The 27,801-nt window shown below is 40.3% G+C and overlaps 1 protein-coding gene and 1 non-coding gene across 2 annotated transcripts in view; one reads left to right on the forward strand and one right to left on the reverse strand.

Annotated features, from left to right (window-relative positions):
• Positions 1–27,801, forward strand: part of hmcn1 (hemicentin 1) — a 92,616-nt gene that overhangs the window by 48,522 nt on the left and 16,293 nt on the right. Inside the window, 48 exon segments of the mRNA XM_073477320.1 lie at positions 243–355; positions 1,307–1,466; positions 1,838–2,003; positions 2,419–2,546; positions 2,779–3,030; positions 3,374–3,469; positions 3,685–3,879; positions 4,559–4,693; positions 5,600–5,743; positions 5,920–6,046; positions 6,526–6,680; positions 6,822–7,100; positions 7,647–7,928; positions 9,572–9,680; positions 9,762–9,931; positions 10,180–10,334; positions 11,262–11,385; positions 11,559–11,660; positions 12,553–12,729; positions 12,857–13,008; positions 13,284–13,407; positions 15,780–15,955; positions 16,059–16,155; positions 16,550–16,672; positions 16,823–16,978; positions 17,396–17,677; positions 17,800–17,967; positions 18,983–19,096; positions 19,231–19,317; positions 19,950–20,141; positions 20,243–20,416; positions 20,502–20,615; positions 21,673–21,818; positions 21,910–22,060; positions 22,325–22,522; positions 22,603–22,716; positions 22,807–22,994; positions 23,352–23,448; positions 23,673–23,834; positions 24,006–24,119; positions 24,198–24,400; positions 25,431–25,512; positions 25,660–25,791; positions 26,044–26,193; positions 26,391–26,550; positions 26,646–26,770; positions 26,888–27,071; positions 27,676–27,773. Of these exon segments, the coding sequence (XP_073333421.1) occupies positions 243–355; positions 1,307–1,466; positions 1,838–2,003; positions 2,419–2,546; positions 2,779–3,030; positions 3,374–3,469; positions 3,685–3,879; positions 4,559–4,693; positions 5,600–5,743; positions 5,920–6,046; positions 6,526–6,680; positions 6,822–7,100; positions 7,647–7,928; positions 9,572–9,680; positions 9,762–9,931; positions 10,180–10,334; positions 11,262–11,385; positions 11,559–11,660; positions 12,553–12,729; positions 12,857–13,008; positions 13,284–13,407; positions 15,780–15,955; positions 16,059–16,155; positions 16,550–16,672; positions 16,823–16,978; positions 17,396–17,677; positions 17,800–17,967; positions 18,983–19,096; positions 19,231–19,317; positions 19,950–20,141; positions 20,243–20,416; positions 20,502–20,615; positions 21,673–21,818; positions 21,910–22,060; positions 22,325–22,522; positions 22,603–22,716; positions 22,807–22,994; positions 23,352–23,448; positions 23,673–23,834; positions 24,006–24,119; positions 24,198–24,400; positions 25,431–25,512; positions 25,660–25,791; positions 26,044–26,193; positions 26,391–26,550; positions 26,646–26,770; positions 26,888–27,071; positions 27,676–27,773 (7,332 nt within the window).
• trnas-aga (transfer RNA serine (anticodon AGA)) lies at positions 9,036–9,117 on the reverse strand. Its single transcript has one exon. It is a non-coding gene; the product is annotated as a tRNA-Ser (tRNA).

Here is a 27,801-nt window from a genome sequence, read left to right on the forward strand (position 1 = left end):
ACCTCATTAATGTTGTAAATATTAAAATTCTGAGATGGAATTTCTTCTCCAAAACTACGTAGTGCCCCTTTAATGCTGTATGCTCATTTGGGTACAGGCCAGTAACAACCAAATGTACAGTATATGCAGAGCACAAAATGCATCTTTACAGCCACTCAATTTTGTAAAGACTTGATGAATGTATTTATGCACAAAAAGGCACATTGGACTAACTGTGTCTTAATTATTGCTTATGTTTCCAGTGATTCCTACCATTCAGTATGGTCCTCAGGTGTTCAGCACAATTGAGGGCACACCCATCACTCTACCCTGTCGGGCCAGTGGAGTACCCACCCCAGAGATCACCTGGGCCAAGGTATGTACTGGCATTACCTCTCTTAAGTAAGCCAAAAAAAGAGGCAGTACTCGCAGTGGTGTGCTATTTCTCTGCCTTGGAGGACTTTCAATTTATCTCTCTAAAGTATGTAGTTGAATCAAGAAAAAGAATGCAGGTCAAAGGTATAATAGCCAAGATCAGATTTTGGCCAAATCTCATCAGCGAGGCTGTTTTGATTTACAAACTTTCACTCATGCACAAAAACACTACCTGTCATTTTGAGCAGTGATAAGCTCAACTTGAAGCCGTGTTCCTCAACTACTAGGTAACAGGTCCTTGTGTTTTTTGGGGTCAAACGGTTTTCTATGTATTTTTAACGCAATACTTTATTGAAAGTCTCTGGCACATGCTAGAAAAATGCCTGTCTTCGGGTACATGTGTGTGCCTCATGTGCTGCTCAGTGGAATCAGCTCTACCTGTGACCATTGGCCTGTACAGTGTGCTCAGTCTCTACACGTGCACGTTTGCGTGTTAGTGTGTACTATAAGCCAGTGTGTGTATGCGGACAGTCCCTCCCTCTTTTCCATCTTTTACACTAGTTTCTCTGAGTTGTAAAAGCGATGCTGTTAAAGTGAACAGGGCTACAGGGACACATGAAACCAGACCCTGCTAAGTTTTGCAGCAGCTGTGAAGATGTGATTCCCTCTGATTCCTTTGCTCTTCTCTGTAACATCAATCAAGTCAAGTTCACATCTGACATTTGCTTCGTGTTTGGGTTCTTCATTTGATTGTATAACTGTTAACATTTTTATTCACCGCCCTTTTATTTAACAGCACAGAAGAAAATCAAATCATAAATTCAAGAACACTTTGCAGGTCAAACCACACATCCTTACTCTGTCTTGGACTCCAGTGTCAAGTGTTAATAAAGCTGAGTTAATGAAACAAACTCTGGCCCCTGCCCTTCCCCTGCTGTGATTTGTTTTGTAGGGTGGGGAGCTGGTGTATGTGGGTGGTCCAGCCTTCTCCCTGGATTCTGACGGCAGCCTCCTCATCACCTCCCCCTCTGGAAATGAGACTGGAGAGTTCATCTGTACAGCTACCAATGCTGCCGGCTATGCCTCAAGGAAGGTCCAGCTCACTGTCTACGGTAAACCTCATCACCAGCTAAAGTCTGTGCAGAGATGAAGAAGCTTTATGTGGCATCAGACGTAATTGGGTTATCACTAAATTCATTTTGAGACATTAGTTTAATTACTATGATCATTACCAAGAAGTCTAGAAGCATCTACCAGCCGGAATACTACATTTCAAGTCATGTCACTGTGTTGGATTTGGAAGAAAATTAATCCACAGCACATATATAGATGTGCAAAGGTCCCATATTGTACAAAGGGAGATTTTCTTATCTTCTTTTGATTAGTAGTCTAGCTACTACATGAATACTGTGAAAGTATCAAAACACTCAATCCACTGAAAAATGCAAATATACAGAAACTGTGCCTTCAAATGTATTTCCAGTCCGTCCTAGAGCCAATGCTGGTGGCGCTGGAGGCTCATCAGGGCCAATGAGAATGTCAGTGATTGAGGGTGAGGACGCCATTTTGCCGTGTGAGGTCAACAGTGTTCCACCTCCCACCATCAGCTGGGCTAAGGAGAGGCAGCTCATCTCCCCTTTCTCTCCCAGGTAAAACACACTGGAAACCACACACAGCACCCAATGAATAGTACTGTCTCTTAACTATAAATCTGCCTGTGATAAAATCATATTATCCTGCCTATAAAGTAATAGAACTGTAGTGCTGTCTACATTGCTCATAGCCTCAGGGTATAGTTTGCGGTTTTATAGGATGACAGAGTAATCATATTCTCCTCTGTGATCTGTTCTACCTACTGTGCGCCTGCCACAGTGGCTATAATTGTGGTTGATGGTGGATTAGTAAGAATTACTGGAGTATCTGTTTACAGAAATGACAGATGAAGCAAAAGAGTGGAAAAAAATCCAGAGTGTGTGTGCTTGTTTTGTATTTGGAAGCTTTGCAAGACTCAGACTGTCACTTTGCAGTTTAGTTTATTGCTGTTTGTGTATGTGCTCCTTCCAGGCACACTCAGCTTCCCTCAGGCTCGATGAAGATCTTGGAGACCAGGTTATCAGACAGTGGACTTTATGTGTGTGTTGCCTCAAATATTGCTGGTAACCTAACACAATCCATTGAGCTGAGTGTTTTGGGTAAGTAAGATCACAAACACTAACAACGATTTAATAATGATATTATCAAGGGAGCCTGATTAGCAGCAGATGAACTCTTTTCCAACTTTTCTCTTACTATATTCTAAGTACATTTTGAGGTATTATCATAAGATCATATGATGAAATGTACAATCATTTGGATGTAAGTTGCTACATATAATATAACTGTTAAATTAAACCTTAAATCTGGTCGTCTGTCATCTGCCTGCAGTACCCCCAAGGATCCAGGCTGGTCCCAGGGTCATGAAGATACAGGTGGGTCACCCTGTGGAGCTGCCCTGTGTGGTGCGAGGGGTCCCAGAGCCCACCCTCACCTGGACAAAGGATGGTCAGAGGTACCCTGTATCCCTTGATGGCAGCCTGGCATTTAGAAATGTGGGGCTGGGTGACGAAGGAACCTACACCTGCACAGCCACCAGCACTGCAGGCAGAGACGAGGCTCGAGTTCAGCTTTTGGTGCAAGGTTGGTTTTCAGTTAATGTCTTGATCCAAGTGGATCTCACTGTGTTCATTATACTTACATGTGTTGAAATGTTTTCAGAGTTGTGTATGTCTGTTTAAGTTGGATTAAACCACAGGACTGGCTCTCTTGTTCCTTTAGTTTTAGTTTTTTGTATTCCTTGTCATAGCAGCTTTTAAAAGCAACTCTGATTTTAAATGATTAGAAACCATTACTGTATGTATTAGGCATCTGCTGCATGACCACTAATTCAATACAGTAAATGTTTTTAAAGATGCTTACTAAAACTGTTACAGATGCTTAGTAGTGTGCATTTGTCATTGATTATGTGTTTGTGTGTTGTCAGTGCCTCCTGTGGTCGAGGTTTTGGAGCCACCCTTCAATAGTCCTCTGCAGGAGAGAGTTGCAAACCAGCGTATAGCATTCCCCTGCCCTGCCAAAGGTAACCCAGCCTCTGAAACTATGAAAAAGAAGATGGTTGAGAATTTTGTTTCCCTGTGTAGGAAAATAAGACTTACTTACGATCCGTTCAAGTTCAAAGTGACATGTTGTGAGAGAAAGTTAGCTAATTGTAATGCTAAAATTATACACTACATTTTCACAAGTAATGATGACCAGATCAGTACAACACATATTTTCTCTTTTTCTCTCTGTCAGGTCTTCCTAAGCCAGTGATTCGGTGGTTACGTAATGGCCAGGAACTGACGGGTAATGAGCCAGGTGTGTCCATCCTGGAGGACGGTACACTGCTGATTCTGGCCTCAGTGTCACCACTGGATAATGGAGAGTACGTCTGTGCTGCTGTCAATGATGCCGGATCCACTGAGAGGAAGTACCAGCTCAAAGTCAATGGTGATTGACCTGTTCTTTAGGGTTCTGACTCTGGAAAAGGTTCACCAGCTCAGAGTCATTTGATGTGAACTATCACTAAACCATTACCTTTAATCTTACAACACAAGTTCCCCAAAAGTTGGGTGGCTGTGTAAAACTTAAATAAAAACAGAATGCAGTCATATTGAAACAATCTGTGTTTACCAACAATGGTTTTACAAAGTCTTCCTGAGTCCATGTAGTAAAATCATTTATACACTCATGTTTCACAAAGTGAAAAGTGGACTAGGCCTGAGCCTCTCGAAGATGCTCCTTATACCCAATCATGATATTGTCAACTGTTACCAATGAACCTGTTTACCTGTGGAATGTTCCAAACAGGTGTTTTTGGAGCGTCCCTCAAATTTCCCAGTCTTTTGTTGTCCCTGTCCCAACTTGTTTGAAACGGGTTGCTGGCATCAAATTTAGAATAAGCATATATTTCCAAAATTAATTATGTTGATGAGGTAAAACATTAAATGTATTGTTTCTGTACTGTTTTATGTCAAAAGGGATTATCAAGTTATCTCATTCTGTTTTATTTATGTTTTACACAACATCCCAACTTTTTTATGGAATCAGGGTTGTACAGTTTCCCTACTTTTGATCCTGTGGAAACTAACACTTAAAGCTTAATAATCCTCTTTGAAAACCTCCACAGTGCCCCCAGATTTCCGTGATGGTGAAACTCCAGAAAATGTGTCCTTGGTCCTGAGCCAGTCCACCAGCTTGGTGTGTGATGTCACAGGAAGTCCTACCCCTGTCGTCACCTGGTACAAAGATGGGACTCCTGTAGGTGAACTCCGTTTGAATAAGTTGTTAACACATATTTCATATAAAAATGTTTACAACTCTAAGAAGTTCAAATGTTTCTTATTTCAAAAGCAAACACACACATCAAAGACACAGTCAGAGAGATTGTGTAACACGGTGCCTTATAATTTGCCTAACCTATACTTAAACTGTGGTTTAGTAAGTCCTCTACAACCATTGGATCACAAAGCTTCACATGCAAGTAATGAGAAATTATAATGACCTTTCCTTTCATTTATTAGTGAAAGTTCTCATGAAAACCAAATTAACTCTGATCAGAGGGTACACTTTCCAAGAGACCAGACCTTTAACCACCATGGATCCTGTGTGTATTCGTGTGTGTGTGTGTGTGTGTGTGTGTGTGTGTGTGTGTGTGTGTGTGTGTGTGTGTGTGTGTGTGTGTGTGTGTGTGTGTGTGTGCATCAAAGACCAGCCAGGCCAGCAATGGTGGCAGCATGGGCAATGCTGTAATCTCAAAATAATGATGATAAATTGATGTGAGAACAGAGTTAGCAAACGCTTAGCTGGCTGCCTTTTGTTCCCTCAGCTGCTTAGCTAATTTTTCCTGCAAGGCACAGATGGGAAAATCAGAGCCCTTACTTCAATCTGCTAATTATGAGCAATCTCAATAAAGATACATCGCTCTAAGCAACAATTTAAGACGTTTCATGTTTTGTACAGTTCTTAAATTATATTCCTCAGCTGAACAGGTCTTTGACTCTCACACAGAGTTGTAAGCTGCAGCTTTTTTTTAGTTTAAACCGTTTTACTGTAAACTGTTACAATTCGCCCCATAATCACTGTCAGACAGTATTCCCTAAACTCGAACATATGCTGTTATTTTTCCCTTTGTGTTTGATTTAATTTATTTATGTTGATTTACAGTTAGTTGCCAGTAACAGCATCCAGATTCTTGATATGGGAAAAACCCTGAGACTACTGAAGGCAGCCACAGCAGATGCTGGCAGCTACAGCTGTAAAGCCTTCAACATCGCTGGCAGCACAGAAAAGGACTTCTTCCTGGATATACTGGGTGAGTAGAGCAGTTGTGTATGGAAACTCCAAGAATAACAAGGAAAAATCTGTGTGCAGACTTATAAACAAACAGAACTTGAAATTAACTCCACAATAATGAAGGTAGCTTTCTCATTTAATCAGTTTCTTGATGAGTCAGCTGATGTACAATGATACTCTTGCTCTGTGTCCCAGTTCCACCGACCATTGAAGGATCAGGCTCTCCTCAAGATGTTTCAGCCATTGTCAAACAGGAAATCAGTCTGGAGTGCAAGGTGCAAGGAGTGCCCTTTCCGACAATCAACTGGTACAAGGACAGGAAGTAAGTGCCTCTGCTATTAGGAGCTACAAATTTTGGCCATGTTCCTAGACCAGAACTTGCTGGATCTACCTAATTAGTATGCACAAGATCGCAATGTGATTGGTTCTACAAACATTAGATCTGTATCTGCTTCCTTTGACAGTCATGGGATATTAAAGAATCGCAGAAAAGAGAAATAAACCATGTGTTTTGTAATAATAACTTGACTTTACACAGGAAACAAACCTCTCCTTTTATGCTTTGTTTGCTGCCATATCACAAACCATGATCTTTTCCTAACCCTAAACAACTATTTTTTGTGTCTAAACCGGACGAAACTGCAGCCGTTTAACAGCTTAACGCAACGTACAAATTCAATATTAGAGTATTTACTGTCCACATTATGATAATAATGAACAAACAAATAGAAATAACTTTATTATAACTCTATTTGTTAAACTATAGATACATTTGTTAAAGGGTTAAACTTTTGTTTCTAGGCTGGTGTTTCTTGGTGATCCCAACCTGGAGGTGACCAACAGGGGTCAGGTTTTGAGGATAAAAAGTGCCCGTCTTGGGGATAAGGCTCGCTACCAGTGTAATGTCATGAATACAGCTGGCAAACAGTCCAAGGACTTCAACCTCAGTGTGTATGGTGAGTGTGGATTGAGACAGATCCTACGCAATCAGTTCCTATGTATAAAGCCTACTCTGTATGCTGTAAATCTACAGTATATATGCATCTACAGTTGAATTACAATTTTCTGATTTTAGCAATATTGTTTCATTATTCCAGTACCTCCATCCGTCAAAGGTGGGAACATAACCACAGCGGTCACAGCCCTGCTGGACACAGTGCTAATGCTGGAGTGTGAGGCACGCGGAGTGCCACTTCCCACCATCACCTGGTACCGAAACGGAGAGGCTATCCTTTCCAACCGACAGGCTCAGTACATGGAGCGAGGTCACTACCTGAAGATCCCTCGGGCGCAGGCATCAGACGCAGGCCAGTACACCTGTAAGGTGACCAGTGTGGCCGGGAGCGCTGAGAAGACCTATGAACTGGATGTCTACTGTAAGAACCCAATAACTGATGATCTGCACACATTTCTGTTTCACTGTGCTGTCAGTCTGAAACCAAAGCTTTTAGAAACAGGTCTTAACTATGTGATTTAGAAAATCTAAAGCACATTTTGACACTAAATCAGGCTTTCAAATTGTAGGAAGTGAGTAAGTCTCTGAACTTAAGCTCCCATTTTCTCTGCATCTGCAATCTTTTTCATATGTTCTGAGCTCTGAAGCTTATTATTGTATTAATCAGAGCTTTAAGGCATTTGGTTTCACTCACAAAGCTGAGAGACATTTATAGCAGTCAAGAATAATTTCAAACAGCTGTGGATAGTTGGCAAACAATTTAATATAAAAATATTCTTGATCCTTGAAGAGCATAAAAATGGATTCAGAGTGGAGGACTTAAAGCGTAAAGCAGTTTTACATGTTGTTGGCTGATGAAAGCCGTGAGCGTGAGATGTAAATAAGATGTCAGTCAAGCAGAAAAGTCCTCGAAGCTTTAAAACCCTTCTTTTGTTCTGTTCCTTTTTAATGCATCCTTCCCCCCCAGTGCCTCCTACCATTGCAGGGGGTGATGACGGGCCAACTGAGAGGAAAGTGGTCCTCAGCAAGCCTCTGATCCTGGAGTGTGAGGCCGGGGGACACCCACCTCCCTCCCTCACCTGGCTGAAGGATGGAGTTCCTGTGCGTGATGGTGAAAGTGTCCGTGTTCTGGAGCAGGGGGGTAAAATAGAAATCCTCTCAGCCACGGTGTCAGACTCGGGACGGTATGTCTGCGTGGCTACAAGCATCGCTGGGGAGAAGGAGGTCAAATACGACGTCAGAGTTTTAGGTAAAGCAACAGAAAAATAACATGCATGGCACAAACAGACACTCATGCCACATTTATTTGTCTTTAGACCCAAACTAATCAGACTTGTGGGCTGTATCCATGCATCAAAAAATGCATATCGTACCTTTCTTACATTTTGTAAAATCTAACTTTTCTCAGAGATTGGCTTGCTTATGTGCATGAATATTGTGGTAATATAATCAGCCTTGGCTGTCCTGACTGTTCTTTCCACAACGATTTCTTTGGTGGACCTCAATTCCAGTTGACTCAAACTGCTCTCATTAATGAAAATAAAGATTGATTTATCTCCCTGAATAGCATTTGAACAGCAGCTCAACTTTTATTTCACCTCTGCAAGTTCAAAAAGCAACAGAAGCCAAACATTTGATTCCCAGCCCATGCCAGATAAAAACACATCAAAGAAAAGACTTCACAGAAGGTTGTTCCAATAAATGGCCACCCAGTCATAAGTGTTTTATACAGTAGCTGCTAAGAGCCAGGACATTTGTTTTGGAATTATCTTGCTTCAGGTTACCAAAGCCATATTGTAATGTACAGAGGGATGTGGCTGAACTATCCTGAAAAGCACTCTCAGTATGGCTCTGTGATTCTTTAAGGTAACTGATGTTACTGAAAAATTGATTTGCTTTTACATATCTACTTTTAAGACTTTCACAATGCTTCTTGAACCACATTGTGACATCGCCTGTATTTCAATCTGCATGAATAGAATAGAATAGAATGGAATAGAATAGAATAGAATTACTTTATTGATCCCAGACTGGGAAATTATTTTGTCACAGCAGCAGTGGGTCCGCAAGAAAAAGAAAAACACTCTGTACATAACATAAATAGAAAACAAGATATATACAATGTATATACACAGTGCAAATTGTACTATAAACAATAATAATCTATACAACTATACAAGAAATAAACAATTCCTATGTATGTGGAACCACAGGTAATATAAATAGATACATGGACTTAAAAGAACCTAAAATGTGCAGACAACCTAAACAAGCAACCCTAAACTCTCCACAACAACGACTCCTGTCATTCTTAGTTTATTTTATCAGTTTGTGACAGCTGGAAAAAACACTGTGCCGTTGTCGGCAGGATTCGAACCTGCGCGGGGAGACCCCAATGGATTTCTAGTCCATCGCCTTAACCACTCGGCCACGACAACTCATGTGAAACCTGAGCTGATTTTGTGGGATTGTGCTGACGCTGTTGCTATGTACGCCATGTGTGCATACCACATGAGAAACAGACACCTGCCAATTTACTGTGGCTCAGCATGCCTGACTGATAAACTCAAAAGAACTCACAGATACCAGATACCAGTTCAATCCTTTTCAGAGCATGAGAACCCATTCCTATTTATATTCCTTATAACATTTATACTGATCTTTTCTGATATTGTGAGTATCAGCTGAATAAATTAAAGTAATGGAATAACACTTTCAGTGTTTATTCAAGCTATGATGCAATTAATTTTAGTCTTTAATTTACTACATGATGATTTTTCACCCTTAAATTAAAAAGTTTAAATGACAGATAAATATATCGTGGTTGTTTCACAGTCCTGTACATTAAATTTTACTTAAATACTTAACAGAAATATTTTTTTTCAATCGTAGTTCCTCCTTTCATTGATGGAGCTGATGACGTGACAGACAGCACAGTGATAATCAACAGCCCTCTGGAGCTGGAGTGTCAAGCCACTGGAACACCTGCACCTGTCATCACGTAAGAGCTCCATCTTATGCACACAGATATACATATACTTGCATATATGCACATGTTTACTTTAAAACAATTCTTTTCCAGGTGGTATAAAGATGGAAAACCAGTCAGACAGGGTGAGGGATTACGGGTGGCAGCCAGCGGTCGACGGCTGGTCATTTCCCGCGCTCAGGTCTCTGATGCAGCTCGTTTTCAGTGTGTGGCCACTAATGAAGCCGGAGACCACGAGCGGGACTTCAATGTGGTGGTTCAAGGTAAAATATAAAAATGCTTTGTCATTTGATTTGCAGTAGATTAATTGTTTTATGACAACAAATGACTCTGGTGGATAGTTTTGTATCTACTATAATTGCAATAAATATAATTTATGCTTTAAATGCAAGCCAGAGGGATGCTCCCAGTTTGGGTAAATACCACTTTCTGCCTTTTTGTAATTCCCCTTTTCCAAAAATCATTTGTAAAGTGATTTAAGTAAGTAACTCTTTCCTCTTCATCCCTTTAGTTCCTCCATCCATTCGTACCACCGGGCCTGCTGAACGGTCAGTGGTTCTCCACAAGTCCATCAGTCTGGAGTGCATCTCCAGTGGCATCCCTCCTCCCAGCGTTACCTGGCTTAAAGATGGTCGACCTGTGGATACAACACAGGGGCACCTTCAGGTTGGTTCCCTTATTGACTGAATATTAGTACATTTATTTTGATACAACATACCACAGCTTCAGCCAAACCCATGCAGACGTATGCTGCCGAATCGCAAAGAGCACTGTAAGCTGTTTAAAAGTCACCAAATTTTACATGAGTCAAAAATATGATTAGTTATTTGATTCGCTACCGTGCAACACAAAAGAAAAAAACTACTGTTCTATTTCCAGCTGCAACGACAAACATTTGCTAAGTGGCTGAGCAGTGAAAGGCAAAGTTTTGTGTCAAGGTTGCTTAGTATTTTGTTTTAGCAACAATGTCGGCTTGTAGGGTTATGTTTAAATACAGAAATTAAGCATAGTTCAGGCAAAGCACAGAAGTCATGCTTGTATTAACTGATTGGCATCAGCTGCAATATGCTTCACAGTGATTGGCTAATTCATAGCTGTGTTGGCATGCATCAAATAATGTTCATGCAGGTCCACTGTATGTACACTGTATTTCAACTTGTCATTGCTACTCTGATGATCACACTCTTGCCAACACTGTTGCTGCTACAGCTCCCTTCACCATCCCAACCTCCTCCTACTGTAGTATTTCATAGTGTTGATTGAACTGAGATTTAATGTTCATGTATGTGTTTAATAAGGGGCATTAGGGAAATCCTCTTTGGTGTTTGGATTCATTGAGAACTCCTTCAAACAGCACAGCCTTTGTCCGCGAAATCTAAATGTTTAACCAATGGCTATAAAAGGTCAATTCCTTCCTCTGACTAAAGTAGAAATATGCTGTTTTCAAAAATGAACTTGTGACACAGCAAAAACCTTTCTCTGACTAATTCTTCTGGCATGTGGATTGTACTTTAATGCTCACATTTTAATGAAAACAGTTACCAGTCTAAATTGTCCGTGTCCTGTGTTTGCTTGTGCGTGTGTCTCTCACAGCTGGAGCCTGCAGGCAGAACCCTGAAGGTCAAAGAGGCACGACTAGAGGATTCAGGGAGATACACCTGTCTGGCCACCAATGCAGCTGGTGAAGCCCAACAGCACATACGGCTCAGTGTCCATGGTAACTTAAAAAGATACACACAGCACTCTCTCTGCATGTTTCAGTCCCTCGTCTCACTCATTGCCTGGTTTGTATCATATATACTTACTTTCTGTGTCAGGGGACTAGGTGGAGACAGAAGACTATCACCTGATAAATTGTTGCTCTTGTGTGTAATACTTTGTGTCCCTCAGAGCCTCCCAGTATCCCCCACTCTGGAGAGATCATCAACCAGACCATCTTGTCGGGCTTTCCCACTGAGCTCGAGTGCAAGGCCACAGGCAGTCCATTACCTGGTAAGATGGCTCACAAACATCTTCCTCCGTCCTGCTGTGCTCACTCAGAGGCTCCAGGGCGTAGTTCATTCTGACTGCTGAGTTGAAATTGGCTGCACTGCTGCTTTCCTTATCTTTCACCATTAATGGAACAGCAGAAAATTGATCTCAGATGACTCCCTGCAGGCAGTTTCACTCTCCCCCAACTGCCTTATTTTCCAGTGTACAAGTTCAGTGCAGATAAGCCATCACATTCCGATGTAATTGAACACTCACACGTTTTTTTTTTCTTGGGACATTTCTGCATTTCACAGCAGGTGTTTCATTCCAATAATCTGATATCTTTGAATGTTACATGGGAAAATATTGTTTTAGAAATCAATTTTAAGGTCTATTGACCTTAGCAAAAACATAGAGATCCTGTTTGTGAGCTTCTATGCTTTGTCTCTCTTAAGATTATTCAACAATTAAAACCAAAATAAATACATAAACATAAATAATTAGATTCAATGTCTACTAGTTAATTCTATTTATGAAGCATTGAATGGTAAAATAAGTCAAAATACGTGTCTCTGGTCTGCATGTCTTACAAACCTTTCAGATCTTTAAGGTCAACTGCTGAGTAGTGCAGTGTCCCTGTGCTTATACTGAAGATGCTAGCACCTAAAATGATGTCAATTGCAAAGGCTCTGCAAGTCATTGTAGGATTTCAGACTTGTCACTGCACTCCTCATTTCAACGTAGAAGCGATCACAGTAGTAGTTACTGGATATTACAACTCAAGTTTTATGAGCACATGCTCACTATTGGTTTTGCATACTCATTTTTTTGATAATAATAAACTGATTCTGAGTGATGACATTTACACGTAATTTTCATGGCTTTTTTCTTTATTATTACCTTTGTGTTTCAGCTATCACTTGGTACAAAGATGGCCGACCACTGACAAGTGCAGCTGGGGTAACTATGCTGAAGCGCGGCCAGGTGTTGGAAATTGAACGGGCTCAGCTGTCTGATGCTGGCATATACAGATGTGTCGCTGTCAACCTGGCCGGAGTTGCTGAGATTTCCCACAGTCTGCAGGTGTTCGGTAAGTGACTTTGTATATGACATACATTAAACAGAGATTTGATTATTCTTTCGATCAAATCAGAAAAGTAGACATGAAAACAATAGACAATTGTTCTTGAGCATTTTCTGTTTTTTTATTCTTACAGTGCCTCCGGTCATCTCCAGCCGAGGTGGTACAGTAACAGTTGTGGTGAATGAACCAGCCAGGCTGGAGTGTGAGGCCACCGGGGTTCCTCTACCGAGCCTCACATGGCTCAAAGATGGCAGCCCTGTGGCAAGTGTATCACACGGCATACAGGTACCTATTAATCAGTTTAAAATGAACCAATTCATGCTTCAATTAAGTAGTTTACGCTCAAAAACAAGATTGTGGATGTATACAGATTATCTTAACCTTGTATCTCTATCATTATATACGTTTGTTAAGAGGCAAAATGTAGCCTAGTGTCTCCTCAAATTGTTTTATTTAACAACAAAAAGTAATATGAAACATGTGTCTGAGAGTCATGGTATTGTTCTGTAGGTTTTATGCACTATGACCTGGTGTCTTATCAGTTTATGTCTCTCTCTCAGGTGTTGTCTGGTGGCAGAGTGCTGTCTCTGAACAGTGCACTGGTTAGTGATACAGGCAGGTACACCTGTGTGGCTGTCAACGCCGGAGGAGAACAACAAAGAGAGTACGACCTGAGGGTTTATGGTGAGTAAATCACTATATATAAGTCATTGTTTCATACCTGTAGTATATACATATATACTGTATGCATGCGGTGATTCTGTCCATATACAACATATATACATACAGCTACATTGCGTTTAGAAAGCGACATTGTAAAATAGTTGTATTGTTAATGTTGTTGGTTTTTACAGATGTTTGGTTGCACGAAGGCACATCCACTGAAATATGAGATCATATGAGAATTATGAGTCTATTAAATAATATATAAAATCTTAAATATCAGGTTTTAACTGAAGTGATGAACCAATTAATCAATTAGCTGATGACAAAAAAATCTAATTGATTTGTTGTTTTATTCATTTTTCACGCAAAAATACATAAAACCCTCTGGTTTCAATCTTACAAATGCGACGATGTTCACCTTTTCTTTGACTTGTATGATAGTAAACTGGATATATTTATGTTTTGGACTGTCAGACAGACAATTAAGAAAAACTATTTACATATATTATGTCATTGTTAGTTTACGGATAATTCTCTGACACTGTTTTTCTGGCAATTTACTGAAAATCCAATTATCAATTAATTGAAAAAATTAATGTCAAACAAATCAAATAAGAATATAAACTGCAGCCCGACTCTCTTTTGCTTGCTGTTTGATCTCAGATTAAACCTTTTATCAGCCAACAATGACATCATAAATTCTGCAGTGCATTACAAATAAGTCAGACCTTGGTGTTTTTTTGGGATGCCCTTGAAATGCGAATGAATTTTTCAGTATTAAAGTTGTAAAACATTAGCTTTATTAGGCAGGTGTTTGTAAGGCACTGTTGAAAGAACATTACTTGTGTTCAGGCCTTCTCCTCAGGACAAAGTCTTCCTGTTTACTTTAATGTCTTTGTAATGCCTTCAAGAGAGCACCAGATCCGGCATGAAACATGAATTGACGTACTGAAACAATATTCGAAAAAGGCCTTGAGCAAAACATGTGCATGCAGAGGAAGTATGACTCGACTAAGTTTAGCCTTTCAATAAACCTTGTCAGTTTCCTACACAGAGCTGAGCTTGATGGCAGCTCAGTTGTTATACAAGTCTAATCAAAGCTAATGACACAGAGACGAGTAGTTTACATATAGGGGATTGTAAAGGCTGGGTTTGCGTGTGTCTGTCCCTGTATGTCTGTTTGATCATATGTATGCAGAATACAAACATCTACATGACATGTGTTTCCTTTGAGAGATCAAAAAGTGCTTGTCCAGAGAAATAAAGGCAGATTTGTTGTGGTAATTGCTACCATTCTGCAGCAGCTTCCTGTGTCTGACCAAATACTGAGCTGAAGGCCTGTTTCTGGGCTTACCCAGTGACTTGTCCTCTTTCCAGTAATCATAATGCAGGGGAAACTGGTCAGCATGAATTTGTACCAGAAAAGTTGGATTCACTGGAAAAGGGAGACTGTCTCTTAAAAAACGTAATAAATATAAGCAGTTAGAAGAGAGACATTGTCATACATTAGGCAGACATTTCCTGAGTTGTTACGCCAAAGTTGTTAAGTTTGCTCAGAGGTGTGTGTTTTGGTGTTTGCTCCACATTAAAATTATGTCCAGCAGTCATTCAAATGATATGAACTCTAGTAGTCTATCCATCTTCAGTTGTGATCACCTAAATAGTCAGGAGGGAACAAAGACAATCATAGGGGATTTCTTTTGCTGATGTGTCATTATGCATATGCATGTGTGCGTGGTAGCAATTTCCATGAAGATAAAGTTTCAGGATCTTTTTGGAAATGAAGGTACTCTGTTAAAACCCCAAACAAAATGTTAAACTGGTGCTGTCATAGCCCAAGATAGAATTAGTACTTAAAGAGCACCAGATGCCCGATTTAACAGAGCATGTGCATCCCAGGAAGCAATTATTCTGTTTGGTGATGAGGTAATATGAAGAGTGTTCAGCATTTAGAATGACCTAACAGGCTAACTTTCACGGTCTAGTACCTCATTTAGTGTCTTACTTTGTATCAATTCACTTTTCAGTGGCGATGTCTGATTAAACAATCTGTAAGGTTATTTTCATTATCAATTAACCTGCTTTTTATTTTTACAATTAATCATTTAGCCAATCAACATTTTGAAAAATGCTCATCACAATTTTCCATAGCCCAAAAATTCTAATTTCTTCTTTTGTCTAACCAACAGTCCAAAACCCCAAGACTCTTCATTTCCTATCATAAACGCAGCACATCCTCACATTCAAGAAGCTGAAACCAGCAAATGTTTCACTTTTTTGTGCTTTAAAAATGACTGAATAGTTGGCATTTTCTTTTAATCCACCGATCGATTAATTGACTAATTGTTGCAGCTCTAATAATCTGTAGCTTGCCTTCATGTCTGCTACAGTGCCACCTAACATCAAAGGTGAGGAGGTGAATGCCACAGTGATGCTCAGCCGTCCAGTGGAGCTGCACTGCCAGAGTGATGCTATCCCTCCACCGACCCTCTCCTGGCGCAAAGATGGCCGCCCACTCTTCAGGAAGCCTGGTCTGACAGTCTCAGTTGACGGGAGTGTGCTCAAGGTACAGCCAGAGCTAGAAATCGTAAAACTGACAGAGTTTAAAGTTTAAAGTATCAGTGTGTTGTTAACATTTCTCATGATTTGTCTATGAATCTGAATGTTAGATCGATAGTGCCCAGGTGCAGGATTCAGGCAGGTATTCCTGTGAAGCCACCAATGTTGCGGGCAAAACAGAGAAGAACTATAATCTCAATGTCTGGGGTGAGTTTATTTTAATTTTGTGGCTCTATTTGTTTGTTATTCTGTTCATAGAGTGGGTTTGTGTTTTCTAAACGAATTTGATTTTGTAAAGTAAAACATTAAAACAACTTAGCAACTGACTTGGCTTGCTGCCTTAATTACCTGTTTATAAACACAGCCAGTGTTTTATGACAGCAGCAATGGTTGGGCATTGTGGTTTAATATATGTCAAAGAGTGATGTACATTTCGCTATAAACATTTTCTGGGAACTTATTTACATTTTTATTCTCCTCTCATATTTTCACAAACACAGATGTCACATGTTAAGCTTTGGTTTTAACCTCTGTGAAATGCACCGAATGTACCTTGAATGAGATGTGTGCGCCTCCTCTTGGTGTTCTGTCATTATTACAGTTTCTCCCAGTATCCGCGGGTCAGAGGAGGTGTCTCCCCTGACTGTGATTGAAGGAAGTCTCATCACTCTGGTGTGTGAGTCTAGTGGCATACCGCCCCCCAGTCTCATGTGGAGGAAGGATGGTAAGTGTATTTGTGTTTGTAACAGGCAGAGATACACAAAGCTGCAACAGGAGCAAAAGAAATATGCTATATTGGTTGAAATGATGCACTGAATACAATGTGGGTGACATGTTTAAACACCATAACTAACCTGTGGTTTGTGTGTCCCAGGTTCTGATCTCAAGTCAGACCAGCGACTCAGGGTTCTGTCAGGAGGTCGCCAGCTGCAGATCTCCAGCGCTGAGAGGACAGATACAGCCTCCTACACCTGTACAGCCTCCAGCGCAGCCGGCACCACCTCCAAAGAGTACAGCCTGCAAGTTTATGGTATGTATCTAGTAACCACAGTCTTTCCTGTTATCAATTTTCCTTTTGTCAGAGAAACAAAGTTATGTATTTTACATATCAGGAGGGAACAGTGTGTGATCTGACATCACCGTGCTGGTGTTGTGTGTCAAAGATGGTAAAAGAGGAAGAAATAGTCAAAAGAAAGTGTGAAAGTGTATTTATTGTATTTTGGACCAGGGCTTAGACTGAGTGCACGGCAAAAAAAAAAATCAGTAGAAGCATAACATTTACAAACCCATGTTTTTATCAAGTTAAAATGATATAAAACATTATGCAGATCCTTGATCCTCTACATTTACACTGACAGTTTGAAAAATGTATGCCTATGCAGCAAATTGTTAAAAGCCATACTGTTGGCGAGCACGTGCACCAACTGACTTGCTTTTCTCACTTCAGTCCGCCCTTCCATCAGACGCAGCGAGGGCGACAGCGATGACATTGCTGTGACAAAGGGAGGTGATGTGACCCTGCAGTGTGCAGCAGAGGGCGTGCCACGACCAGCAGTCACATGGCTGAAAGATGGGCGGCCCATCACGGGCCAGCATGGTGCCAAGGTTCTGAACGAGGGGAGGCTGTTGCAGATTAAAGACGCTAAGGTGTCAGACACGGGACGCTACACCTGCATCGCTGTTAATGTGGCAGGACAGACTGACAGCAAGCATGACATCAGTGTACATGGTATGAATTCTCAAATGTTTCTTTCCTTTTTTTTTTTGCATTAATCTTTTTTGTTGTAATCTTCAGTTTGGAGAGTCTCAAGGTCTTAAGTTTTCTTTCTGTCCCATTCGCTCTCTTTTCAGTTCCACCTAGTATAATTGGTCAAGTGGAAGTGCCAGAAAATGTGAGTGTTGTGGTGAAGAACCCAGTTGCTCTGAGCTGCGAGGCTTCAGGCATCCCTCTTCCTGCTATCACCTGGCTGAAGGACGGTCGTCCAATCAAAGCTTCCAGCTCAGTACGCATCCTCTCGGGTGAGTTCCTGTTTGACCTTTTGATAAATCCAAGTTGCAAAACTCACACTATATGCAATATTTCTGACTCTAACTTTTTAAGCTTCTTCAAAAGATCTTCAAAGGTCAATAAAAAATGTTCTTGGTTTAGTGTCCCACTCGTGAAGAAACAGACTGAAGGAAAGCAAGCCTCCAAGAATATGAGCGATAGTCTAAATTTTCTAAGGAGGAACTGGAACTATTTTGTTTCCTAGCTGGGTTTCAAAAGCCAAGCAGTTGCAATACATCACCAGTAATTCAGTGTAATAGGATCAGTGCAACTGGGGCCAAACTCAACAGACAGAGGTTTGTGGAAGAAGACAAACGGGAGCAATTGCTTTGAATTGTGTTTTTAAACATTTAACAAGATGTATTGGGTGCTTTCAAATGAAACCGTGGCCCCTGGAGTTAAGCATACTACATAGAGCGCTTATGCAGAAAATAAAAAGTACCACACTCTGCCAAGTTGACTCATTTGGTTTTTAACTTCTCTATATTTTGAACATAGCTTAGGATAATGGGGGATTATTTACCAATTAAATGTAATTGTTTAAAAAGTTGACCAACTCTCACAAAACAAAGAGCTTATAATGGTGGTCAGATCGGGAGACTCTTATTGAGGTGTGTCAGGTTATTTGAGTTGACTGCAGAATTCACATTGTGACAACATTTGTCATGCGTTTTCTCAGGAGATTATTATGAACCCTGTTAAGACAAAGTTGTTTTTAAAGACAGATGCCATCAATCTCGAATCCAGTTGAAGTGGTTCGTAAATGTTTTAACAGCTGTGAGCCTCAAGAGTCTAAATTCTTCATGTTAATTGATCCCAGTTTTCAAAGAGGGGTGATTTACCTTCAACAGGCTCAAAATGTTGTTAACACATCCTTGGGATGTTTCCCTTTTGTGAAAAAACAGCAAGTTGATGCTGACATAGCCTTTGAAAACATTCCATGATGACAATGGATAAATGATTATAATTGGCCAATTTAATCTCCAGGTGGCCGGAGCCTGCGTCTGATGCCTGCTGCAGTAGAAGATGCTGGGAGGTACACCTGTATTGTGTCTAACAGCGCCGGAGAGGAAAGAAAAAACTTTAACCTTGACATCCTTGGTAAAGATATCACAAACATCTTGTATTTTAATATTAATATGTCTTGATCAACTTCCCTATAATGATTAAAGTACTATTTAATGATTTGGGAGACAGTGAGAACCGTGTAATTGATTTTCAGTCTAATTCAACAGTTCCACCAAGCATTGTGGATGAGGGAACTGTTGTGGAAACTAAAGTCCAAGAGAAACACAACATTACTCTCACCTGTGAGGCGTCAGGTAACGACATCATGTATTACATCTCTGCATTGATATCAAAATGATATCAGGGTGTCTGCCAGGCTTTAAAATGTCTTTAAATTGTACAAATATGAGGCCTTAAAGTCATTAAAAAGTCTCAAATTCAAATTTGTGAGGTCTAAATTGCCACAGATATTTCATCTAATTTAATATATCCATCTTTTCATTTGTTTTCATCAACATGAGTCAAATTCTTCAAGTCCACATTTCTGATGTTACAAATCTTTAAACCTACCACTTAATCTAATACTGTCTTTTTACTGTCTTATACTTTATATCTATTGGCAAAATGTAGATTAACCTAACTCACTCTGATAACCATATTCCTACATAAAACCTACCTGTGCATGGGACCACATATTGTGTATACTGCATACCTTTGTACTTAACAGCAATGCTTGAATAGAAATACGTTTTTCATGAAAATACATCTAAATTTTGTTTCAAAATTGTCTTGAAAAGGTCTCAAAAAGCATTAAATGTGATTGTCTGATACCTGTAGACACCCTGCACTTGCTTTCTAATAAAAATTGTCTTCATCAAAATGAAATTAAAGGCATAGTAATCTCTGTATATTACTACTTTGTAAATCTCACCTCATAATTTCCCAGGTAACCCTGTACCAGAAATTAAATGGCTGAAGGATGGACAGCTGTTGGTGCCTGACAGACGCCACCAAGTTCTGTCTCACGGCCGTTTCCTCCAGATCTCTGGGGCTCAGGTTGCAGACACTGGCCGGTACAGCTGCCTCGCATCTAACAGTGCAGGGGATCGCAGCCGACACTTCAACCTCAACGTCCTAGGTATTAACATGACCTTTTATAATCCACTGAAGATTTCTTTCTGGAAGTAATCAAACTATTTGAGATGAATTTACTCTCTGCTTCCTTCCTGTTTTTGCCAGTTTCTCCCACTATTGCTGGTTCAGGTCCTGACGGTTCTGCAGAGGAGGTGACAGTAACTCTGAGCAGCCCCACCTCTCTGTTATGTGAAGTCCAATCCTACCCTCCTGCTCTCATCACCTGGCTCAAGGACGGCAATCCATTTGAGTCCAGTCGCAACGTCCGAGTCCTTCCAGGTTTGAGATGCACATAACACCAGAGTCAAGCTGAATAGAATACAATATGTACATCTGTAGCCATTCAACACTCATGCTTTCACAGGTGGGCGGACACTTCAGATTCTCAATGCTAAAGAAGAGGATGCTGGGAGATATACCTGTGTGGCCACTAATGAGGCTGGAGAGACACTGAAGCACTATGAAGTCAAGGTTTTTGGTGAGATGGCTGCATCTTTGTAAACATTCTGTGTCTTTCTTCACCAGAAAAGAAAAAGAATCGTAGTATAGTATAAAGCTTTTTATATGGCAAATCTCTGTTTTACATGCTTACATATACAGGTAATTATATATGTGTATATATATATATATATATATATATATATATATATATATATATACATATATACATATAATTATCACTGATCCAATTTTTGACAACAATTGAACATGTTAACAAACAATATGTAAATTCCTGAGAAACTATATACCTATTTCAGCGCTCGAAACTAATGGTGTCCCCTTGTCCTGGGGATGACAGAAAATGTGTTTGGGATGAACAGAGATCTTCCATGGGACGTAAGCAGGAGAAGAATGTAATAGGAGATGTAGTTAGCTGTTAACTAGCAGCAGGTGGGCAGCAGAGTCCTGCAGTCTGTTTGGCTAATCGAGTTAACAACTAGCTGAGCTAAACACACAGATGGACTGAGCATTTCTCTTCAGACGGAACGTGAAGCATTAAACAGTGAACTGCAGTTTAACGTGACAACTCTACAAGTTTACTTCTTCTTTGAGTTTGACTTCTTCTTTGAGTTTAAATAGCGGTTGGCACACCAGCATACAAGTGCATTACTGCCAGCTACTGGACTGGAGTTAATAACTAAATTTTCTCTATTATTCCCGTTCCTCTTAAGTGATGAATTAGAAGAAAGTCTTTCGTTGCAGATTCCCCGATCAGTTAGTACTGATATTAATTCCCTTCTCTCTTCATTATACCTGTTGGTGATATGTATGTCAACGAGTGTGTATCCTGGTTATGATCAGGTTTTTAGAGTATCTGGGTCATGTTTTGTGCATGTAAACAGCTTATCCCAGTTTTGAGAAACCTGAATAGACTACTCATATATCTGGGGTACTGTGGCATGTGAACATCTTATTCAGGTTTCTGAACCATCTCATAGTGGCTGAGATGGTGAGATATCAAGACACCTCACATATTTAAAAAACAGGGATAATAATGCACTCAGTGTAATCTAAAACATGTGTCCTGACTCCAGTTCCCCCTCAGATCAATAAGAACGATATCCCAGGGGAGGGATTGGCCCCCAAAGAGGTCAAGATAAAGGTCAACAGCACATTGACCCTGGAGTGTGCAGCTCAGGCCTTTCCTACCCCAGCACTGGAGTGGTACAAGGACGGACAGGTAGAAATCTGAGTGGATTGCATGGGAGATTATGGCAGAACCTGTTAAAGCTGCTCTGTTTCTCCACTCTCATGTATTCTTTCCTCCACAGATCTTGCGGGCAGATGACCATGTGTCCATAACAGCCAACGGTCGTATTGTTCAAATCAAGCATGCTCAGGTGTCAGACACGGGCCGCTATACCTGTGTAGCCACTAATATAGCTGGAGAGGATGAGAAGGACTTTGATGTAAATATACAAGGTGAACTGGGTTGACTGATGTTGATGTGTTAACTGAGAGTATTTGTGCATTTCCTGGGCTCAAAGAGTATTCTCTTTCTGTTGTTTCTGAATTTTTATTGAAATATTAAAATGGTTGTGCATTTAAAATAATACCATTCACTTTAAAGTCAACATCCTTTAAAATAAAAGGAGATCCATCATCTTGACACTTGAGAGTTTCCAGAAATGCTCACTCATTGAGGCACTTAAACATTTTTCCTCTTTTTCGTTTCCCCTTATTCAGTTCCACCTAATTTCAACAGGCCTGGTGGATTTGGTGATACTACATCTTCCCCAGGCTTTGGAGGGGATGTTCGAGATGTCATACTCAACAATCCCATCTCTCTGTATTGTGAGACGAATGCTGTACCCCCTCCAACACTCACCTGGTATAAAGATGGACAGCTGATGACTTCCAATGACAAAGTTCTGATCTTGCCAGGTGAGATTGAAAAAGAAAACTGAAAGAAAGAGAGGGAACAAGCCAGAGAATGAGTTGCTACTAATGAGTTTTGTTCTTAGGTGGGCGAGTGTTACAGATTCCCAGAGCGCAGGCTGAAGACTCAGGCAGGTACACATGTGTGGCTGTCAACGAAGCTGGAGAAGACTCCATTCAGTATGATGTTAGAGTATTATGTGAGTAAAAGCACTTTTCTTTGTGGTACAAGTATCAGTCACTTTGACAAAGAGAAAGGTTTCTCATGTCAAATTTCTGTCCTGCAACAGTGCCACCAATCATAAGGGGAGCAGACAGCGATTTGCCTGATGAGGTCACAGTGTTTGTAAACAAAACTACTCAACTGGAGTGTCATGCGGATGGAAACCCCGCCCCCAAGATCACTTGGTTTAAGGACAGCCAGCCAGTCAGCTCCGATGGGTCACATAGAATTCTGTCTAATGGACGAACACTTCAGGTAAGAACCAGGAGGTACAGATAGTTGCTCTCAACCATGGATATACTACAGGATCTGGTTACACAACCCCAAGTAAACAGTTTTACAGATGTTTCATTTACAGTTGTGGTTAATGTGAAAATTCCTCTCGGCCACAAGGGATTATTTGTTGAAACAGCACAAAAGGTCACTGGCAAATTGGACACAAGCTTAGTGCTGCATCCAGATCTCATATTTAAACCAATTCTATGTTAAAGTTAATCATGTCTAGAATGTGTAAATTCATGCTTATACTGTTGATATGACATATTATGTCTATGTTCAGTAGATCTGTGTTCTTACTTGATTCTGTATTTCTCTATATTTCCCAACCATCAGGTGTTGACTGCTCAAGTATCTGACACAGGGCGCTATGTGTGTGTGGCTGACAATGTGGCTGGAAGTGCAGAAAAATCATTTAACCTTAATGTGCATGGTGAGTCACATGTGAATCAGTAAATTGCATTTACTGTACATTGTTCATTGCCTTATTGTAGCAATTTGTGAAAAGATGAACTGGATGAAGAATTAATCACTGCTTTTTTCACTTGAAGACTTTTGAAGACAATTTATTGAAATGGAAAAGCTATTTTTCTTCACTTTAAAATAACTGAAAATACTGTTTGCTATACTGAATGTGTCTTATCTTTTTCCTTTCAGTGCCTCCCACCATTATCGGCCTGAGTCCTGAGACTGTGACTGTGGTGGTGAACAACTTTGTGTCTCTTTCTTGTGAAGCCACCGGTTTCCCTCCTCCCACCTTGAGCTGGCTAAACGACAGAGGCCCCATTCAGGCCAACACCAATGCACTCATCATGCCAGGTACTGCGACCTTTGGTCACATTGAACAGAACAAGTATTGAACAGTCTTTGACAACTGAAGCCATTTTGCTTTGAAATGATATCTGGTTATGAGCATGCCATTATCAACAAATAACAAACTGCGTAATTATAGTAGATTCTAATTGTGTTTGTGTCCCTTTGTGCCTTCAGGTGGTCGTATGCTACAGATTATGAAAGCAAAAGTATCTGACGGAGGAAAGTACAGCTGTGTGGCAATGAATGCAGCAGGCGAGGCCTACAAAAACATCTACCTCACAGTTTTTGGTGAGTAATTTTTCCCCACTGTGTGTACTTTACAATGAGCACCTGACTTTGGCCTGACATTAAATGTTCAACTTCCAGTTCCTCCGAGTATCCGGGACAGCAGCGGGGACTCTCCTGTGGTGGTGAATGTGCTTGTTGGTAAATCAGTAACTCTTGAGTGTGAGTCCAATGCTGTACCTCCACCTACCATCACCTGGTACAAGAACGGCAGGGTGGTGACAGAATCAGCCAACCTGCGCATTCTGGCAGAGGGACAGATGCTGGAGATCAAAGGCTCAGAGGTCAGAGATGAATGATTGCTGTGTTGTCTGTTCTTTGCTCTATCATTTTTATCTTTTCAGCAACATCTTTCAGTGATCGTACGTCAAGTCAGACAGAATGGCCATTGGTGTGATGTCTTTTTTCTGTGTTTTTGTAGGAGTCACCCTTTTCTTTCTCGTCTCAGCCAAAGTAGCAACCACTTCTCATGTAAAATGAGTAAATGTATTAACCCTGCAAGGATTTTCCCAACATTTAACTGCAGCGAAATGCTGCAGTTATAAGATACCAGATGGGTTGCTAATTAGTGGCTATTAGTAAGCAGATACAATGTAGTATCTGTCCTTTTTGTGGATGAGAGAAGGAATTAAAGGTAGCTTAAAGGTAAGTTAGATCAGGATTAGAGAGTGGTTTCACCTGTCATGGAGCCTAGTAGATTTATGACAGCATAGTGTGTGTACATACTAACTGCATGGCTGAATGATGAGTCAAAATATCATATAATATGATGAGCTACCATATAAATCACTCAGTTTATGGTACATCTTGCTGTGGATTGATAACCAGGGTTTGTAAGGGTGCTTGAAATCCTTGGAAAGGCCTGAAAAGCACTTGGATTTTTGATAAAGCACTTGAAACTGCTTGAAATTTTAACTTCACTACTTTCATGAAAAATCTCTACCAGACTGACATTGACAGTTACATTTTTAGATAAAGAAATAAAAACTCAAATAAAAGCAACCAACAGACTGGCCCAGCCTCACATTGCCCTTCGTTTCTGTCACAGGAAGTCAGCTGGGCCGGCCAGCAAATGCCAGATATGTATTTATGATACAGGATACTTTATTTTATAATTAAAAATGCAAACTGACATTGCAAAATGCATTGCATTACATCCTAAGGTGCTGGAAAAGCTTGAAAATTCTTTAAAAATGCTTAAATTTGACTATGGAAAAGGTGTAGGAACACTGGATGACTGACTATTGTTTTTAATGTTTTTCTGTTTTTTGTTTTTTTTTTACATTTTCCTTATATGTCTATTCTGTTCCTCAGGTGTCTGATACTGGACAATATGTTTGCATGGCCACCAATGTTGCTGGACAAGTTGACAAGAACTTCCACTTGAATATCTATGGTATCACATTATGCATGTTTATGTATTCAAAAATCTGAAAACTCATAAATCACATATATTTTCTAACAATGCTCGACACTTAGAATATAATATTAAAGAAAAATATGCGTCGTCTCTCTCTCTCTCTCTCTCTCTCTCTCTCTTTAGTACCTCCAAGTATAGATGGCCCAGCAGAGGAGAGTGTTGTGGAAACCATCAGTAACCCAGTCACCCTTGCCTGTGATGCTACTGGGATCCCTCCTCCCAGCCTCATTTGGTTGAAGAATGGACGATCCATAGGTATGCATGAGTATAGCTTTAAAGAAGCTGTACTTTAATATTAAAAGTTCTGCAAAAGGAGATCCATTAATCGTCTGTATCTTACATTTAAATCAAATAGCCTTTTGTTTCCTTTCAAGTTTACACAGGACAAAAACATGAGTAAGAATGGATCAGGCAAAGGGAACAAACCATAATATTTATAGCTAGGTACAGAAGCTTTGTCATTCTCTCTTCATTTATACTAAATCTATAAACGTAATGTTTCTATAGAGAACTCAGAGTCTCTGGAGATGCACATCTTCTCAGGAGGAAGCAAGCTGCAGATCGCACGGTCACAGCTTTCTGACAGTGGCACTTACACGTGTGTGGCCTCCAACGTAGAGGGCAAGGCACGCAAGAGCTACCACCTCACCGTTCAAGGTACATGCACATGCAGAGCCTGTTTCCAGAAAGGACCTACAGAATATTTTGACAGATTTTTGTCAAACTTTATGAGCCGACCGTATGCTGTCATCTTGTCAATCTTTTCTGTTATCATACAAATACATGTTATTCACCAATTCACAGTTTCTCGTGATATTCAAAGGATTGTGCTAAAACCCCTAATTCTCTCTTAGTCCCTCCCAGTATCTCTGGAGCAGAGCTACCCAGTGAAATGGGGGTCCTGCTAAATGAAAGCATCCAGCTGGTCTGTCGAGCCAGAGGAACCCCGACTCCGACCATCCAGTGGTTGAAGGATGGAGAAGTCATCACCAACATGAGAAACACAGGGCTCAGGTAATACTTGCCACAGAAAAAGAACAAAAAAGAAGAAAATTGGGAATTTTACAGCAATGATTATAATGATGATGCAATGCTGCCTTTGTTTTCAGGATCAGTCCAGATGGCAGCACACTCACTGTGACTGGAGCTCACACCACTGATAGTGGCAAGTACACCTGTGTGGCCACCAATGCTGCAGGAGAAGAGGACAGAATATTCAATCTGAATGTTTATGGTGGGTTTAATTCGTATATACATTTTTATCATCAAGTGCAAACAGTTGAGTAACTTTCTTGATTGTATGAGGAGTTTTTTTTTTGTCACTGATTTTCTTCTTCATTGACTTTTTCAGTGCCTCCTGTGATAGACGGCAACAGTGACACAGTTGAGCAGTTGACCACAGTTCTGGACAGTTCTGTCAACATTGAGTGTGTCGCTAAAGGCTCACCTCCTCCGCAGCTCAACTGGCTGAGAAATGGCCTCCCTCTGCCAGTGTCCTCCCACATTCGGCTTCTATCTGCTGGACAGGTGCTCCGGTAGGTCAGTGGACAGGGCTCAAGAAGAGTTTGTAACACATGGTGCTGCTTTAAGACCAACTTCCTGTGAATCTTATGTGAGGGTAATGCTGGTCAGCATTTTCCCTACACTCAGGATGAAGTTATTGCAAAATTGTGTGTTATATTAGGGTAAGATATCTGCGTTATTCTTTATCTGGAAAAATTGCAAAGATATCTTATACTAGTACTTATTTTACTTGTGCAAGTAAGTTTTTCTTTAATTAATTCTCTTTTTAAAAACCTATGAAATCAATATTGAAATTCACCCTGCCATTGTAATTAGTTGCATTAGAAAGTGTGTCATGTGTACGCCATGCTGTTTCAAAGATCTTAATACTTGAGCACACAGAAATACACAAACAAATTCTTTTAAAAGGAGTTTCAAATATTATAAGCAGACTTTCTCCATTTATGTTTGTCTGAAATTCCATATGTTGAGATTTATATCAAACAGAGAGAAAAATAAAAAAAACAACAATGAAAACTTGTGCCAATTACGCAGCAATCTTTTCTCTATTGTTGGTTATTTTAGAGTTAAAAATATAACGGGTTACTTATTTGTTGTGTTTTTTGCATCTCTCAGCATTACTCGAACCCAGGTGTCGGACAGTGGCACTTATACCTGTGTCGCATCAAACAGAGCAGGTGTGGACAACAGACATTTTAACCTGCAGGTGCATGGTGAGTCTGAAAACATTACTCGCTTGTA

The sequence above is a fragment of the Pagrus major genome, chromosome 11 (assembly GCF_040436345.1).
Source record: "Pagrus major chromosome 11, Pma_NU_1.0".
Taxonomy (NCBI): domain Eukaryota; kingdom Metazoa; phylum Chordata; class Actinopteri; order Spariformes; family Sparidae; genus Pagrus; species Pagrus major.